At 55.3% G+C, this 18,132-nt stretch overlaps 1 protein-coding gene across 3 annotated transcripts in view; it reads right to left on the reverse strand.

The window, feature by feature from the left end:
* Positions 1-18,132, reverse strand: part of PRKAG2 (protein kinase AMP-activated non-catalytic subunit gamma 2) — a 282,406-nt gene that overhangs the window by 183,798 nt on the left and 80,476 nt on the right. For all 3 annotated transcript variants that reach the window (XM_068549718.1, XM_068549719.1, XM_068549717.1), the window contains exon 3: positions 14,360-14,639. In XM_068549718.1, the coding sequence (XP_068405819.1) occupies positions 14,360-14,639 (280 nt within the window). The remainder of the gene's footprint in view (positions 1-14,359; positions 14,640-18,132) is intronic.

Here is an 18,132-nt window from a genome sequence, read left to right on the forward strand (position 1 = left end):
GAGACCAAGTGGAAGGAGCCGTACAGAGAAAACAGAAAAAGTGAATTTACAGGAGGCTGAACTCAGACCTAAGACCTCGCCAAAAGGTGGCCTGATACGCTCGCTTGCTTACTTACTTGGTCGAGGGAGGGTTTTGGAGGAAACGGCTGGGGACTGGCATACATAATGAGGCTTTTAGCTCATCTGCACTTTGCATTTCCTCCCCACGGCTCCTCCTCTGGCTCAGTCGTGGTCACTTAACAGAGAAGACGCCCTGGCCACTGCCCTGCCCCAGACCGCCCCGCCCCCACCTGTCCCTTTACCTGCTCTGTTTCCCCTCATAGCACGGGGGTGGGGGGATTAAAGTCTGTCTGTGCTCCAGTCCTCCCCCCACCCAGCCCTGGGTCTGGAATATTCCAGAGTAGTTCTTCCAGTTTTGCCTTAATCACGCCATCCCAGGGAACTTCACCTCTGTCACCAAGGAGATGTGTAAATTAGTTAGGATGCTTTAATGGCATTATAACAGAAACGGAAACATATAACTTAAAAGAGACTAAACTACCAGGACGTTTATTACCTAAACTAATGAGCTCCGTGATGCCAGCTCCATCAAGATTACCTTCCTACCTGTCTGCCCCGCCATCCTCTGTGTCGGCCATGGTCACAAGATGCACAATGTGCCCCGGAAACCATGGCCTCACACCGCAGACAGAGGAAGGAGGGGGGGATCAGTCCTCCAGCGGCACCTCTTTTTGTTGAAGGGGAGGCAACCTTTTCTCTGATCCCCCGCAGAGTTCCCCTTATGTTTTGCTGGTTCACCCTGAGGCCAGTGATGCGGAAGTCAGGCATGTCCCCAGATGGGGAAGGGGCATTAGATCATCTATAACTCACGCCCAGGGGCTGGGCCCTGGGTAAAGCCAGGTTCTGTCATGAAGAAAGAGGGGGAGTGGCTGCGGGGCGGCCGTCAGAGCCTCCCGGTGAGGGACAGACCGTGCACACAGGTCCGTGTAATGAACTTGGGGAACGAAGGCCAAGGGACGGGGTCTGGGGGCAGAAAAGAAAAAAGGAGGTCGCTGCACACGGCAGCCGAGGGCCGCACGGCCACCCGTCTGCCTCTCCTGAGCTGAAGACGACCTCTGTACCGGGCAGGAGACACTCCTAAGGATGGGCCCAGGGGATGCAGGGCTCAGGTACCTGACAGCGCTGACACAGAGGAGCACCGCACTCTAAAACACACGCATATGCGTAGGGACCAACCAGGCACAGAAAGATGGTGCCGGTGGCTGCCCAGGGCCCCGCACAGGAGTCACCACTGAGAGCTAACTCAGGGAGGTCGGAGGGCGGGTTAACTCTTCTCAGGAGCGAACTCCAGGGCGTCCTCGGGAAAGGGGTGAGTCCAGCTTTGCTGAGCACCCACTGCGTTCGGGGCAGAGCAGCTCCCCCGTGTCTATTTGCTACTGAGCTCTGGGGCGCAGAGCAAGTCCCTCCCTGCCTGGGGACAAACAGCTGCCTTGCGGGGAGGCCGGAGGCCAACGCCGGCTCTGGGCTCGCAGAGCGGACCTGAGCCCCAACTCCGAGCCCCCGGGAACCTGTGGGAGCCGCAGGGAAGGCACGACACCTGGGCTTTACGGCACAGACAGGAGACTGAGATGCAAACGAGTCCCCGAACCCTCCAGAGAGGCCGGAGGGCTGACTCAGGGGATGGCAGTTCTGGGGGCTCAGATGGCCTCGTTGGGGCCATGAGGACAAATGGGACGTGTCCCCCCCAAAGCAAAACCCCAGCAGCAGAGTGGAGAACACAAGCCATCACAGAGACGGACGCCAGCTCATGCCCCGTCACACCTGCCCGTGCATCATCTCTGCTCCACCTATAAATGCGCCCAGGTCTCTCCTACCTTGAAGCAAACAAGGCAAGCCTTAGCTTCCATTTACTTCTGTCCTCCCACTTGCTACCTGTCCCCCTGCCTCTGTCGGGATGGGCCCACTTTTGCCACAGTGAGAAATGAGCCTTGGGTCCTCAGTAGTGAGGTCACACACCTCAGAAGGGACTGTGCTCATGGCACAGTCCCGCCACGCGGAGGGCAGCTGGCCCGGCCGCCTTCCCTACGAGGCACCAGAACCAGCTGCTCACCTCCTGCACCTGCACCACCTCGGCTTTCTCTGCCCCTTGCCTCCAGCCCGCAGCTGCAGACGAAAGACCTCTGATCTGCCCGGAACCGTCTTGGGCAGAAGCCCTGAACTCTCACTCCCTTCGGTGGAAATCTCATCACGTGCTCCCAGTGCGGCCTCAGGGAGGGGGTGGGAGGGGCAGGGAGCCCAGGCTGTGTATGAGCTTGGAGATCCCGCCGCACGCTTGCTCCCTTCCCTTCTGGCCCAAACGCTGCGAAAGAAGGCCAGTCTCTCTGACTCCCGGCCTCCCACTCAATCCTCAGCCCCTAATACGGCTTCTTTCCCTTCCCGGCTACCCCACCTGCTCTCTCGAAAATCACCAATGATTTCGAGGTCAAATGTCGAGGAAGTGGCAGCAGCTGGACGGCCTCACATCCGGCCTTCTCTCCCCATCTGGGAGGAGTGGGGGGCATCTGAGCCACACGGCACCCTCCCTCACTGACCGTACTCTTGCGATGGACGACAGATCATAGGCCAAGCTTGCTCTGTGGATCTCAGCCTCCCATCTGTTAAACGGCGTCGCTTTCCCATGGAAGGTCCCTGTATCGGTTTCCTGCTGCTGCCCGTACTAGGGCACCACAAACCAGGTACATCAGAAATGGGTTCCCTCACAGTCTGAAATCGAGGTGTCAGCAGGGCCGTGCCCCCTCCTTGCCTCTTCCGGCTTCTGGTGGTTGCTGGCAACCCTTGGGTTGTAGACCCATCACTCCGGTCTCTACCTCTGTCGTCACGTGATGCTCTCCCTGTGTGTCTCTGTCTTCCCATCACCATCTTCTCATAAAACACCAGTCATAATGGGTTAGGCGCCCACCCTACTCTAGTGTGACTTTACCTTAACTAATTACACCATCAGTGACTTTATTTTCAGATAAGGTCACAATCGGAGATGCTGGGGGTTAGGACTTCAACATATCTTTGTTGAGGGGACACAATTAAACCCATAACAGTTATTAGAAGGATTAAATGAAACTGTGTGTCTTTATAATCCACCTAACATTGTGTGAAATCAGTTCTTTATCTCGCTCAATTCCCCGACAAGCCCTGGCCTGATAACTTGCCTTGAATTCCTACATGACCCCTGCATTCCTGACCCGCTAACTTGATGTTGACTATGACCTTGTGGGCTGGGATCAGATGCCTTCCTAACATTGGGGATGATTCTTTCCATAATGGTTTGAGTGTCTGATGCGTGCAGAGCCTACGGGGAGCCAATGCACCTGCAGGAAGTGTACCGAACAGCAATTTCACACTCAGCTTCATCTCCTTCTGTGACGCCACGTGAGTAGCAGTACGACGGCAAACCCAAACGGGGCACCCAGCCTACACCAACATCTTCTGGAAAGAACAGAGGTTCTGTCATCACCTCTCACACAAGCTCAGCGGAGGGTGGGGAAGCGGCGGGCTGAACCCCGGAAGGCTTTGTTCTCGAATATCACTCATGCAAACAACAGCATGTGTCAAAATCCATCTCCTTTTACTGGGGGCGGGAAGGAGCTGGCAGGAAAGCTCTTGTCAACAGCAGACCTTCTGGAGGAAGTGATGGTGGGTGGGACACTGGGAGGGGGGGGACGGGGGAGGGGGGAAGTGAGGCCCACACGAAACACACTTTCCAGAAAACCGTCTCCTCCTCCCAGTGTCAGGAATTTTCACCTTTTGGGTGGTTTGCATTTGATTCTCTTCTAAGCCAGGTCTCTGCGGGTTGTCTGAGGGCAGTGTCAGAGCAGCTGCAGCCCAGATGCTCGCTGACACCCATCTGTAGCATCCCAGGACCAGGAGCAGAGCCGAGCCTCTGCTAGACAGAGACTCTGAGATGAAACATTCGCAGGGGAAGGAAAGGGCCCAGGATTTCCCTGAGAACCTCAGGCTGACCAGAGAGCCGGTGACTGGCTGAGAAGAGCCAGCGTTTGGCCAGTGGCGCCCCAGGGCGGCCAGGCCTGTTAGAGAGATGGAAAAGCTCCTGCACTGGGTGGGTGATAGCGGCCAGAGACCTCCTGCCCCTCCTGAGACGTCCAGCCCACTACCCAGCAAAACGGTTACCCTAAAAGGTAACCCACAGGACAAGGTGCCTCTAGTGCTAAGGCCGGGACCGCCCTCTGTCCCCAGGGGTCTGGTGCTGGGCCTTATTTTGAATATCATCAGGTTAGACAGCCATGGAGGAGAAGGGACAGACCTGCGTGGGCACTGATGCCTCAGTGTGTTCAGCAAGCCAGGGGTCAACCCTACGGAGCCACATTGGGATGGGCAGGGTGTCCCGCAGTCCTCCCTGGCCTGACTGCTCACTGGGACGCAGAGGCAGAAAAAGAGGAAGAAGGATCTAAGTTGAAAACATATTCCCTATTAAAGTGTTTTACCCTCCACACGACACTCGGGAGTCGAAGCAGAAAAACCACTAACTGTCTCCAAACCTCACCGTGCGGTTGGCGAGGTCACGTCAGAAGGACGCTGCTTCGTACCGAGGGCAGAGGGAGGGGAGTTAGCTGCTGTGGCCCAAACGGTGAGCTGAGCTGCAGGTGGAGGCCCGGCAGGACCCGCTGCCGCGGAGCCCCGGTCGGCCTCGGGCACCGTGGTTAAGCCTGTGCCACAGCTCCACCCAGACTCACGGTTGTGCATGTCTACCAACGCAGCTTCATCTCAACTTCTGACCCCAAACATTATTGGCCCAAAGAGATCTCTTTACAAAAAGAAAATCTATCTTCCAAAGACCAAAACTGCCCGTCACCAAGAATATTAAAGGATATGGCTCTGAAGGCAACTCTCAAAGAAGACTTTCCAAAGTAGGAGACGTTATTGTTCCTCATCGTGGAAGGAAGAATAAATGGTCCAGAGTCTGCACAGAGAAGAGCTTCCTCCCCGTCTTGCCACGCCCGAGGGGCCCAGATTAGGGGGGTCAGGCCTGGTCCTCTTTCGCATCAGCCATACCCCAGCCCCGCTGCGCAAATCACTGCCCGACCACCATGTCACGCTCACAGCACTCCTCCCGGAAGGAAGCAAACAGCACCCGATGCACCTGAAGGCTCGTGCTTATTCAGAGCCTGAGTCACTAGGGCTTCTGATGTTCCATTTCACAGCTAGAAAATCATTCTTTGGGACTAAGCCAAAACGAGGTCTTTGCTTCTGAGGGTAATGTAATTGCTCCCGAGAGAAACATCTCCCTTTGAGCAAGATGCGTACTTCTCTGTCCTCCCGAAATTCTGAATAGGAACCTGGGAGAGAAAATCTTGACCCCCGCCCCCGAAAGAAGAGGGAAATTCTACAAATGTCCGGGAAGATGGAATCTGGGATAAGTTAAAATGACTAACCTTGAAGTGTTGGTCGGGTGAGAGAATTGACGTGTTCTCAATTCCCTGTCAAGCAAGGCTGTACACAGACCCTGTGAACCTTGCCCAGTTCCAGAAGCATATTCAAGAAAGTCCAAGTTATGTTCTTGAAATTCACAGGCTGCCTCATTCCACAGAGGAATTAAGGTACTTTACAAGGAGATACAGGACACACCTGGATACTCTAGGTTAACAGCAGGCAGAACTGACGCCCTGACAGGCCGCCCCTCCGCCATGGGGCACGTGAGCTGGGGAGGAGGGTCTCACGTGTACAGACCACCTGAAACCATCCACCTGGCTGGGCCCACACCCGTGGCCACCCCGTGGCTCCCCTGGCTGCGGCTGGAGGATGATCTGAGCGCTCCCAGCCATTCCTGTGCGGAGTTTATTCCAGGAGAGAGCAGGCCCTGCGCCAGCGGAGGCCGGGAGGAAGGTCCTGGGGACCCTGGGCTCAGGGGAGGCCCTCCCGCCTGTGTCTGCCGCTGCTAGAAGGCAGTGGGAAAGCACGGACTCCCTGGAAGTACCGAGAGGGACGAGTGCTGGTTTGTGCAGGCACAGGGCTTGTAGGGGCCTGAGCGGGAGGATGGAAGGGGGTATCAGACAGGCCTGTCGGGAGGCAACTGAGAACCCACAGGCCGGGCTGGCGGCAGGGCTGCTCCCTCCCGCGCCCCATGGGGTCTGATGCTAACCTTCTGGTGGTGGGGGGGGAAGGATGAGGCCTGGTGGTGGGCCGATGTCCATGGAAACTTGGAGCAGCTTGAGGGCTGCACGGAGCAGGAATCGGGTGTGAGGTGCAGGCGCCCTCTCGTGTGAGGGTTGGGGGGAAACCTCTGCTGGCGAAGCCCCCCACTTTGGCTGGGGAAGGAGCTTTCGTTCCTTTGTTTTTTTTCTGAGCTTTGCTGCATTTATCCGGCCTGCAAGGATGGGCAATGCCTTGTATTCGGAGTTTGAGGAAGCCTTGAACAGTAGGGTACTGGAGGTAAAAGCGGATACCACATGAGTTCAGACTGGTTCTGCCACTTACCAGCAGTGTGGCCTTTGCTCAGTGACTTAGCCCCTCTGGGCCTCAGTTTCTACTTTGATGAAAATGATCAAAATCTGACGTCATGGAGTTTTTACGCAGATTAAAATAACGATCGATGTCAACACATCAGGGAAACTCATGTTTTAAGGGCAGACTCCTGGAACTCCAGTACGGAGCCCACCAGTTTAGGCGGCAGGAGCAGCCACTGGAGGTAACAGGGAGCCTTTTCTTAGTGCTTCCAAGACTTGTGCACACAAATGACTTCCTACTCCACCCCCTCGGCAGGTGGGTCTTAATACAGTACGCACAGGATACGGAATAAACTATTAAGCCGGGACATGAGGGGCCAGGGAAGGTTTGCGGTTACGGGAGGGAAACGAGGTTAAGGACATCTTTTAAGGAAAAGTTAGGAAAGACATAGTATGGTGAGAAATAAAGGGCAAAATATGGGTATTTTCAATCACCCCTGGAGCCTCTCTTCTGTTACCATTTCCCTGCATCTGGCTCTGATAAAGAGCAGCTACTACGGGTTATGCAAACAGAGACGGGGTATCACTGGGCCGGGAGGGATCTGCATGCCCAGAGAAATGACAAGCATCCTCCTTTCAAATCCTGGAGGACCGGCAGGGGTGGGGGTGGGGAGGTGGTGGGATGGTGGTGGTGTTGGCTGGTAGCTACGCTTTTGCATGAATCCAAGGAGAGCCTCTGGGCCTGAGGTCTCAACAGAGTGGCTCATCCAGAGAGGCTGTGCTTCCCCGTGGGTGTGTCCCAGCCCCGGGGGTAGAAGTCTCCCTGGAGGAAGTGCCCCCCTCACCCGTGCTGATCCGCATGGTCATCTTCTTCCTGGAGTCGGTGGTTGCCAGGCTGCAGAACGGCTTCACAGTCATCGTGCTGCGCCGGAGTGGGACGCTGGATGATGCCGGACGCTGCCCGCAGGCGACATGACTGTGGCCCGCCCGGCCGCCTCCCGGTTCCGTCCGCAAGGCATGGCCCTCCAGAACAACCTCCTGACTTCCTTTGGTTTTGGTTCCAGATTTTATTTCAAAATCTCCTGCAGCCTCATCAACACTCTCACGTTCTGGCTGACCACCTGGCTTGCTGTCTTCTACTGTGTGAAGATAGCACCCTTCTCTCACCCCATCTTCTTCTGGCTGAAGCGGAGGATTCCTCGGTCAGTGTCCCAGCTGCTGCTGGGCTCCCGGATCCTGTCTGGTCTGACCGTCGTCTCATCAGCCACCGAGAAGTCAATTCTTGTGCAGATGGGTTGCCACCCAGAGTTCCCATGGAAACGACACCCTGGCTGGTAGAACACAGACCGTCTCTTTGCGCTTTTTTCTACCTCATGCAATTATCATGTGGTCAGTTCCATTTCTCCTGTTCCTGGTGCCCACCCTCTCGCTCGTGTTCTCGCTGCGCCGGCACCTGGGGCAGATGAGGGACCGCAGACCCGGCCCGAGTGATCCCAGCACCCGGGCTCACACCATGGCCCTGAAGTCACCTGCCTTCTTTCTCATCATATTTCCTCTGCCTGATTATCGTCGTTGTGAACATCCCAACCCTCCGGAAGCACCGGCACTGGGCCTGCGAGGCGGTGACCTATGCCGGCATCTGTCTACACTCCAGCATCTTGGGGCACAGCAGCCCCAAGCCGAGAAAGGCCCTGAAGAAGAGGCTTCGGCGAGCCCTGAACAAGGAGCAGTTTGTCTTGAGTTGTCAGTATCAAGAACCTCTACCACTGCACAAGCCCACGAGTGGCACGAATGCACAAGGTTTGGGGCTCTGTCCTTCTCTCTTTCCATTTCCTGCTTTTTTGCCTACCCTTTGTGCGCCCCCATTAATTCTTTTTCCATCCCTCTCTGTTTCTGCCAACCGTTCCAGGGCTCCTACTAATCCCTGGTCCGGGTCCCAAGCCACCTTGGACTAGGATGGTGGCCTCATTTCCTCACAGGCCTTTCTCACTCTCTACACAAGCAGCCCTAATAATGTTCTCCCAGCACCATTTTGGTCCGTTCTCCCTTTACAGAGACCGGTAATGGCTGTCAGCTGTCTCTGTGGTCAACCTAAAGTTTGTTTTTTTTTTTTTAAATGGTGACATAGGTTGTCTCATACCATCCCCCCCACCATCAACTGGCCTCTTCGTCCCTGCTGTGCTCTCAGAGCCCAGTCTCTCTCTACTTCAGCCCAGGAAAGCTTCTTTCTGTCTCCCCACAGGCTTGTCCCCGCAACCCGTGGTCTTTTGGCCCATCTGGAACTTCCTTCTGTCCTTTCTCTGCCGTTCTTGCCATTCCCTTCTTTTACCCCCTGCTTAAGACCAATTCCACCCATGGAGGCTTTTCAGTTTGGTCCCAGGAGAGTCTGAGGGCGTATATGAGTTTTGTGCCGTTACAGGTCCTGTCCTCGATTCTGTGTGTTTGCTGTATGTTGAATTAAAAGGAATTGTCTGATATGGAAATGCTTTTAGGTATTGGCCAACAGAAGATCGAGAAAGCAAACAAAGTAAATTTGCTACAGTTCTTAATTTTGAGACTCTTACTTTTCCTGTCCGCTCACCCGGGAAGTGGACCCTGCGTGCGGACACCTAGGAGATTGGTCTCCAAATTAACCTGGGATGCAGATTAATTAACATCCCAAAGTGTGTGCAAAATGGTCCATTGGACGTGGAAAGAAAAGTGTGGCAACTTTAATTTCTGTGTATTTTGATCTCTTCCTTTAAATTTTTAAATTAAATTAATTTTTTTGGTGTGTTTTATGATGTACGTAATGTATTCGTAGAGTATTACAAGCACGTAAGTAAAATAGAGGAATATGCATATGGCAGAAAAAAAACAATGCTCATGTACAATGCACTTCGAATGTGCATAGTAGACACGGATTATTATCAATGATTAGGGAGCAAAGCTTAGTAATGTGAAATGCAGTCCTTCTTGAGGTCCTGCCTTGCTGACTATGCAAGATTGTTTTTGCTTTTAAAAAGACTTTCATCTTATTATTTGCAGTTCAAGAACATACTGACGTGCACTTCCCTTTCCTCATCTACAAAGGCAAAGTCATCCTCAATCAAGTTGTAAAAAATCTTTTGGAGATAAGATTTGCTCTTTTCTGGAAGCTTCTACTGCCACATGGTCACGTAAGACTTCTTGGGAACTAGACAAGGCGTAAACATGTTCTACTTTGTGGGTCACGTGGTCTCGGATAGCTCAACAGCTCAAGTCTGCTGCTACGTGTGAAAACAGCCGCAGGGGAAAGAAACAAGGGCGTGACTGCGTCTCAGTGATTAATGTACACAAATTAATAAAGGATTCAGGCTGGATTTTGTCCCGGGCTGTAGTATGCTGACCACTGTATTAGCCAAGGAGGCTGTATAGCACGTTATTGCTTTGCTTGGGATAGCTGACCCTGATCCTCTAAGGGAATTAGGTTTGCTACTAACAGCGGGCCTGGGAGGAGTGTGACGAAAACCCCAGAGTCCCCAAGACGTGTCTTTTTTTTTTTTTTTTTTTTTTTTTTTCAGTATCTCACTGTGGTCCTGATGCTGCCATCTTTAATGGATTGTTTTTTTGTAATTTATTTTATTTTATTTTTGGCTGTGTTGGGTGTTCGTTTCTGTGCGAAGGCTTTCTCCAGTTGCGGCGAGTGGGGGCCACTCTTCATCGCGGTGCGTGGGCCTCTCACTATCGCGGCCTCTCTTGTTGCGGAGCACAGGCTCCAGACGCGCAGGCTCAGTAGTTGTGGCTCACGGGCTTAGTTGCTCCGCGGCATGTGGGATCTTCCCAGACCACGGCTTGAACCCGTGTCCCCTGCATTGGCAGGCAGATTCTTAACCACTGCGCCACCAGGGAAGCCCCCAAGATGTGCCTTGAATCAACTCGCCACTGGGCCCGGAGACCAGAGGAAGGCTACAGCCACTCCATACAAGCAGCCCCTCCAAGAGGTAGGGTCCTTCTAGAACAAAGGGCTGGTTTTCCTCCCTGGGCAAAGAGCACCAGCCAGCCTAGGTACTCGCTGGTCCCGGAACCAGACATAGCATCTGGAACTGTAGCCTCCATCTGTATTACCCCTCTTGTTCTTGAAGTGTCTGAAGATTGAATTATCTCCTTTTCCTTTATTCCCCTTTGAAAATGATTGTGCTCAGAATTTCTGTCTTCCCTCTTTCTTTCCCCTAATAATAGACGGCAGTGTTTACCAAGCTTGAGTGTCACCTGGGGGGTTGGCTGCACCTTTAGGTTCTATGTCATCAATGTAGGCTGAAAGTCACCGGACAGAAGGACAGGGTGCCGACAGCACTGGAGGAGAAATGGGAACTTCATTACTTCGAGGTGGAGGACTCAGTCCGTCACGCTGGCATCCTTAGTGGTGGTGCTTGGACGTGATGCTGGGGAAGGACACTCACCACTGTGTGTAGGGTGACTGGACGGAGTTCCATGAGGGAATCTTTGGGAGGCTGTGTGTGCACACACGCTGGGCGGTGCACAAGGAGGGTGTTACAGCTGCCTGCAGAGCTGCCAACTGCGCCTCTTCTCCAGGAACTTCCTGCTCACTTCCTGGGTGGGTTCTTGGTTACTCTGCTTTTGCTGCATGATCCTGCCTCCCAGCCCCCCAGTAACTGATTGATTCAGAGATCCCAACTGGGCTAACCAGAGATCCTATAATGAGGAATCTGGAATGGTAAATGGAGAGACACGAAGACTAGGAATTCTCTGGATCTCCATGAATTCTTGCTGCCAAGCCCCCCAGAACCAGCCTGGTTCCTTCCCTTCCTGAGTCCTGAGCATTCAGCTCTTCTTTGAATTCTGTAAATACACCCAAATCCTTCCAATAAATTGTCTTCCTTGTTTTAAAAAAAAGAGGGGGGGGCGGGGAAGTAAAAGGATGGGGACCAGAACTGGATTCAGAAACCAGGCTAGAAACGTATCCCTGCAGGCCCCTCATACACATTTGGTTCTAAGATTTCCAGCAGGCAATGCAGACAGGGAAAATTGGGTCGTTACACGATCAGTGTCTATGATAGACAAAAACAATCCAGTTGCTCAGAAGTACAGCTATTCTTGGTACCGAGACAGGAAATCTCTCCCAGGAGGCTCGTGTGCCAAACGGTGTCTTCACGACATCTTTCCAACAGACACAGCGGGTTTCATGGGCAGCTGTTTATCCAGACCCTCCATACAGGCCGCTGGCATTACTCTCAAGCTCAATTTTGTGAAATCAGTTCTGGGGCAGTGGGAGCAATATATAGTCTGGGCACGTTGACCTGGGCGTAGATTCAGGCAGGAGGAAAAGCAGATAGATTGTATACCCTCCACGCAAGCCTCACAGCAAGCCCAGTGAAAACATCAGGTGGCTAGGACCTGAGGGGAGGCCCCCGTGGAGTAGTGCACACACACTGCCTGGACACGGACTCAGACCTTCCTGCCTCATCAGTGGGCTGGGCAGGGCTGGTTTCCCATGTCCTCGGGGAAGGTCAAGGATGTAGGCTCAGTGGTTCAAGGGCAACAGCACGGGCTACTGTCCTGGGTCCAGGCCCACCCTGGTCTGAACACCTGCTCCCAGAGAGCTCCTCTGAAGAAGCCGAGCCCCCGCCCTGACCTAATCAACGCATGTCTTTACAAGAAGCCCCAGTACCTCCACGGCCTTCTTGAGCCCCGCCTACGGCTACCCAGCCAGACAGCAGAGGAGCCTTAAGTAGCCACACTTGCTGCACAGAACCTAACAAGACACACCTTTGCAGCTGGGTGCTTTCTAGCACACTGAATGGCCTTTAAAAACACTGACCAGAAAAGGGCAGCATGGACTCCTGCTTCCCGGGAAGCTGAACATCTGGCCCGTCTTCAGGACCCAGCATCCCACCTGCTGGCTCCCCCAGACCTCCCAGACCCCATATCTTGGCTGCTCCTTTCTGCCTTCAGAAATGACCCTGGTCTTGGGACTTCCCTGGTGGTCCAGTGGTTAAGACTCTGCGCTTCCCCTGCAGGGGGCACGGGTTCCATCCCTGGTCAGGGAACTAAGATCCCGCATGCCGTGCAGCACAGCCAAAAAAAGAGAAAGAAATGACCCTGGTCTTAACAGAATGACCACCCTACACCCACAAATCCTGCACCTCCCCAGCCAGCGACATGAAATGCAGATCTTGGCTTTTCAATGTAACCTGTGTACTGGGTTGGAGGGTGTCCCTCCCCCAAATTCATGTCCTTCCAGGAACCACAGAAAGCGAACTTATTTGGAAATAGGGTCATTGCAGATGTAATCAGTTAGGAGGAGGTCAGCCTAAAGTAGGGTGGCCCTTAATCCAAAATGACTGTTGTCCTTAGAAGAACAGGAGAAGCAGCAGCACAGAGACACAGACACAGACACACGGCGGGAGGGGGCCACGCGACAATGACGGTGGACGCGGAGACTGGAGTCATGCTTCCACAAGCCAAGGAGCACCCAGGACCGCCAGCAACCCTAGGAGCTAAGAGAAAGGCCTGGAACAGAGTCTCCCCTAGACTCTTCAGAGGGACCATGGCCCTGCTGACGTCTTGATTTTGGTTTCTGGCCTCTGAAACTGAGAGAATAAATTCCTGTTGTTTAAGCCACCCAGATTGGGGTACTTCGTAATGGCTGCCCCAGGAACTTAATACGACCTAGTTCTGTTGTAAGCAACCCAGGCACAATGCCACCTTTGGAGAAACAGGACACCTGGTGAAGGTCTGGTCTGACATCCCCTCCCCTCTGAGAGGTGGGGCGTGATGGCATATTTGAGAATTTCAGGACCCCTGACCAGGAAACTGGGGATGCTCTCTAGGGTGCTGGGATGTCCGTGCTAGGACACACCTCCCTACCTGGCTTCATATCTAAGTTCCTAACTGCACGTCACCCGTACTGTCTGCATGAGGACCACCTTGTTCTGTGACATTTGTACCCTTACACATAAGTGCAGTCATCGTGGGGATGCCTTTAGGGGTGCTAGGAACGATACCCCAAACCACCGAAAAAAATTAAAGAAGAAAGTTCCCCACCCTTTCCTTGCAAGTCACGGAGACCGAAACTGCACTTGGGCTGGCCTTGCAGATAGAGCAATAGCTCCAACCTACAGGTCCTCTTGCAAATACAACCCAGAGAGAAAGGAGGACCAATCCAGACACGATGCCCAAGGGCAAGCTTGTTTTCCAAATCATTGTCTTCTTCGATAGGAGCTTCCTATGTCATCAGAAAGAGGCGTAAAGAGTAGGGAGATGCACTAAGACACGGGGACGGTGAAAATACACTCCATCTACTTTATGGTTCCCCTTGTATATTTCTAGATATGATCAACGGTGCTCAGTGGAGAATATTTTATCCTTAGATCACAAATACTCATGAGCCTAAAGAACTCTCTCTGAAACACACATTTGCTTCCCCTGTTTCTGTAACAAATCAACCCCACCTACCCAGGGCCTGAGACAGAAAAAGTCAGGATGTGCCAGAAACAGGTTCACTCAAATCCCCCAAACGCCAAGCCGTAAGCACTGGGGGCCGCACGGGGCAGATCGAAGAAAGGGCTGGGCCCTCTGGCCCCAGGCGTGGGCTGCTACTCATTTCCAGAGAAGGCTGGAGGCTAGCGCTCCACGTGGCTGTCCTCACAGCCATACTGTGAGTATCGGGGTATTTACATTAACCCCACAAGCCACGCCATACTGGGTGGATTAGTGCAGGAATAAAGCGACAGGTGGAAACACGTTGCTCTGGAGATAAATTTCTTCCTGGGGGACAGACCAGACGCATGCACTCAGCACCATCAGTAACAGCCACCCGGCCAGCTTTGGTGTCCCTGCAGGTGGCACCGCGGCCAAGCAGCTGTGAGCAGCCCCCTGGCAGCCCTGCACCCACCTGAACAATAGCATCAATGCCTTACTTTTTCTGGAGCGGGAGAAGAACCGGATGCCCCCGGGCGAGGTAGACGGGTTGGAGTTGGGGGAAGATTCTTTGGACGAGGAACGGAAGATCCCGCTGAAGCTCATGCGGCGGGGGGAGCGCGGCGGGGACTCCTGGTAGGAGAACGGGAACACGGTTTTGGGGGAGCCGGGGCTGGTCTTGGGCCTCACGGGAGCAGACACGGGGCTGGAGGGCCGGTGCTGGGGGCCTCTGGAGAAGAAGCCTTTGGAGGGGCTGCCTGAGCCGAAGGGGCTGTCCACCTGCAGACAGACAAGACAGACAGACAGACGGACGGGTGAGGTCACTCAGAGCCTGTGAGGACGTGTCCCTGTCGTGCCTGCCCTCCCACTGTCGCCCACCATCCAGCTGCTGCCACGACACCCGGCCCGAGAAGCAGCCCCAGGCTCTTCCACAGACAGAGGCGGCCCTGGGGGAAGGACCGGACCCCAGGACGACCCACCCACGGGCTGGGCCGCAGCACCCAGGAGCCCACTGGCCCCCACCCAGTTCCCTGGAAGGGTCTTCTGGAGGTGCGGGAGGACAGCCAAGCAGCCGAGAAGGCTCGAAACACGGCACCTTCCCCCTTCGTCCTATTCGCGGCCCTGTCTCCTGGCCTTCACTCCTCAAGACCTCGTGTCTGTCCTTCTCGAAGTCTGACTACAGATCTGATCTCTCTGATCTGAAAGACAGTGGGCCCAGGGCTCCGTCCTGAGGGAACCCTGGCATGGGAAGTGATGAGGTGTTCACCTCCAAGCAGCTTCGGCGCTGGAGTAATGGGGGCTGCAGGCAGAGGTCGGGAAGAAAGCGAACAAGGCCGCAAAGCTCTGAGGCTCACTTCGGCGATGACTTGAAATTGTAGTTATGGTTTGAAAACTTACTGGACTCCATATTTAAGCCAAGGCACACAACTCACAGACTCAAGGAATTTCGAACGTGTCCTGCTGGTGGGTTTAGCAGCTGGCACTCCCATCTGAGTGCCTGGGCCTGACCCGCTTGCCTCTGGGCCACCCTGGAGGGTATGTAGACTCCCTAAGCCTCCGTCTCCTCCTGCGTGAAATGAGGGGTCGTACCTGCCCCTCAGGGCCGTCTGAAGGGGCATCGGCCAGACCTGATGCACAGGAATTGTACTCTATACATGACCTGCTGCCGTCCTGTGGGTAAGTCTGCAACGCAGGAGCCAGAAGGGCCTCGGAGCCCACCCAGCTCTGCAGCAGAAAAGGAAAAAACGACGTGTCCCCTGGGCTCTGGGGCAAGAATGAGGCCTGGCAGGAGTCGTGCAGCACACTGAGACCCTGGGCTCCGCACGGCAGGTGCCGACCGGTGCACTGAGCACAGGGCAGGGGCAGCCTCTGTGCCTCTATCCACTGGGGTGCCTGCCTGGACCCGGGACCGCTGTGAGCTCCTCCACCACTAGAGGGTGCCCCCGAGCTGGGCTTGGGGTCCCTTAAAGGAAGTGATGCCCTGTGGGGACCCTCAACCGCACGCCCCCTTCTCCCTGAGACCCTCCACCCTGCGTTAAAGGACCAGTGTGGCCATGGCGGGGAGGGGTGCAGAGGCTGGCTCCGTGCCAGTCCCCTCGCCGAGTGGGATTCTGAGGCAGAGGCCGAGCTTCCCCAGAGCCATATAACTCAGGCTCTCCTCCTTATGGAGAAGTTCAAGGTTTTCTTTTTCTAACCATTTGGTACGAAAAGCATTTAGATTCTCTGCCTCTAGAGTACTGGGTTCAGCCACTATCCACCGGCCTATGGGACTCAAGCTTTCTGAGGCTTTTCTGCATCGTAAGAGTAATGAACACAGAGAAGCTTTTGGAGTAGTGGGCGGCGTGCGCCTGTGGACGTGGGGGTGGGGCGCAGGGACAGCAGGCCCAGGGGTGGAGGAAGACCTCATGGCAGGGTGGTACATGTCAGGGTTCTGGTCAAAGATACAGGAGTCTGAATCCCAGCTCAGTTTCCAGCAGTGACAAGTGACCTACGTGTCAGTGTCCTCATGCATCCAATGGGGACACTAGGCCGACTCGCAGGGTCGTCAAGATGACAGGATATACACAAGGGAAGCACCTGCCACAGTTCCTGGTACACAGCAGGTACGTCTGGGAGGTCAGCTCTCACCGTCATGAATTCGCTACAAAGAGATCCTTGGTAGATGTGGAGAGTCGGGGAGGCTGGGCTGATTTACGGAAAGACTCCACGTGGGGAGAGAACCTGACCCTCCTTTTAGGGGGAACCACAGGGCTCTTCAGCACGGGGGCGGGGGGGACATGGTCATTTAGGGCAGACATTCTAGTGGCCTGTCACCATCCCCCTCTGGGTGCCACTGAGCCTGGAGCTCAGAGAGGGCGCTGGCTGGAGGTTGAGCGAAGGCCCAAAGCTGGTAAGTGTTGGGCGGGACCTCAGGCCTACGGCCTTGACCCTCACCACCATACACCTCCCGAGAAAAGCAGAAACGGCCAGGAGGGGGAGCAGCCTGGCCACGTGAAACGGAAGAGGAGTCAAGGTCAAGTTTGAAGGCAGAGGGAGGGAGTCACAGTAGGAGGCCAACCCCGCTGCTGCCCCTGTCCCCTTCACACAGCACAGTGAGCCCTGCCTAGGGAGGAGGGATTGCTGAGCAAAGCCGACGTTCACTGCACGCAGGGAACAAGACGTGGGTGAGGATGGGGTCCCCGCGAGACCCTGGGGAACAGCAGGAGAGACAGGGCTGCCCTGAGAGTGGCCCAGACGGGGAGAGATTTCAGAGGGAGACACTGCCCATCATGGGGCCCTGAGCAGGGAAGGCGCTGAAAGCCGACGGGCTGTGCACAGGCCGATGGGCGGAGGTGTCCCAGGGTCGGGGGGGAGAGAGGAGCTGGAGCCGGGAGGACAGACAGCCACTCACTTGGGCCACCGCGGACGGGTCACCGGGGCAAGTTGAGCCAAATGGCAGTCTCGAAGGGCCTGGGTGCCGGTTTGAACCGTATCTGACGGGCAAGGGGAGCCCTAGGATTCTCCGGACTGGGATTCCAATTCCAGGCTCAGAACTGCAGGCCAAAAGAGCCAGGCACTCAGCCATCGGGCTTCGGGAGGGGGCTCCAGAAAGCAGGCCCTCTCCCCACACGGCCAGACAGTGGTGGCTGTGGCCCATCCCGGCCTTGTCCCCCGTGTCTCCCGCCTTGACCCTGGCGAGGGGGCGGTGCGGCTGGGCCCCCGGGTCTGCTTCCTGCAGGGTGGGTGGGGTGGCGTGGATCTCGGCACGATTGCAGCCACTAGGGACAGAGCCCGTGCCTCTTAGCAAGCTGCAGTGAAGTGACACCTTGCTAAACGTAACGGCACGCTTCCTTGGCTTTGGGTGAACGTGAACGAAGGGCCCAGAGCCTCCCGAGTGCCTGCCGGCTCTGCAGAGCCACGGGGCGGGCTGTCAGGCCACCGCGAGCAGAGCTTCCAGGCCCACCTCTGCCTGCCACTGCAGGGAGGGCCGCAGGGGCCAGGGCCAGGCCAGCCGGGGCTCGATCTCAGCTGCGTCCCCGAGGATGCAGGAAAGCAAAGAAGAGGGTTGCAAGTGTGAAGGTGAGCGAGGGGTCAGCGGGGCTGGGGTCAGCCGGGCCTCGGCGGTGACTGACAGCTGGGCACCGGGCACCCCTTGGGAGCTTCAGGGAAATGGGCATGGGCGAGGGGGTTAAAGGTGAAGGGCGCGAGGAAAAGGGAGCCGAGTTGAACAAAACCTCGAGGTGAGGGTCTGTGGAGCCCGACTCAGGCTGGGGAGGTGTGGAGGCTGTGCCTG

The sequence above is a fragment of the Eschrichtius robustus genome, chromosome 8 (genome assembly GCF_028021215.1).
Source record: "Eschrichtius robustus isolate mEscRob2 chromosome 8, mEscRob2.pri, whole genome shotgun sequence".
NCBI lineage: Eukaryota > Metazoa > Chordata > Mammalia > Artiodactyla > Eschrichtiidae > Eschrichtius > Eschrichtius robustus.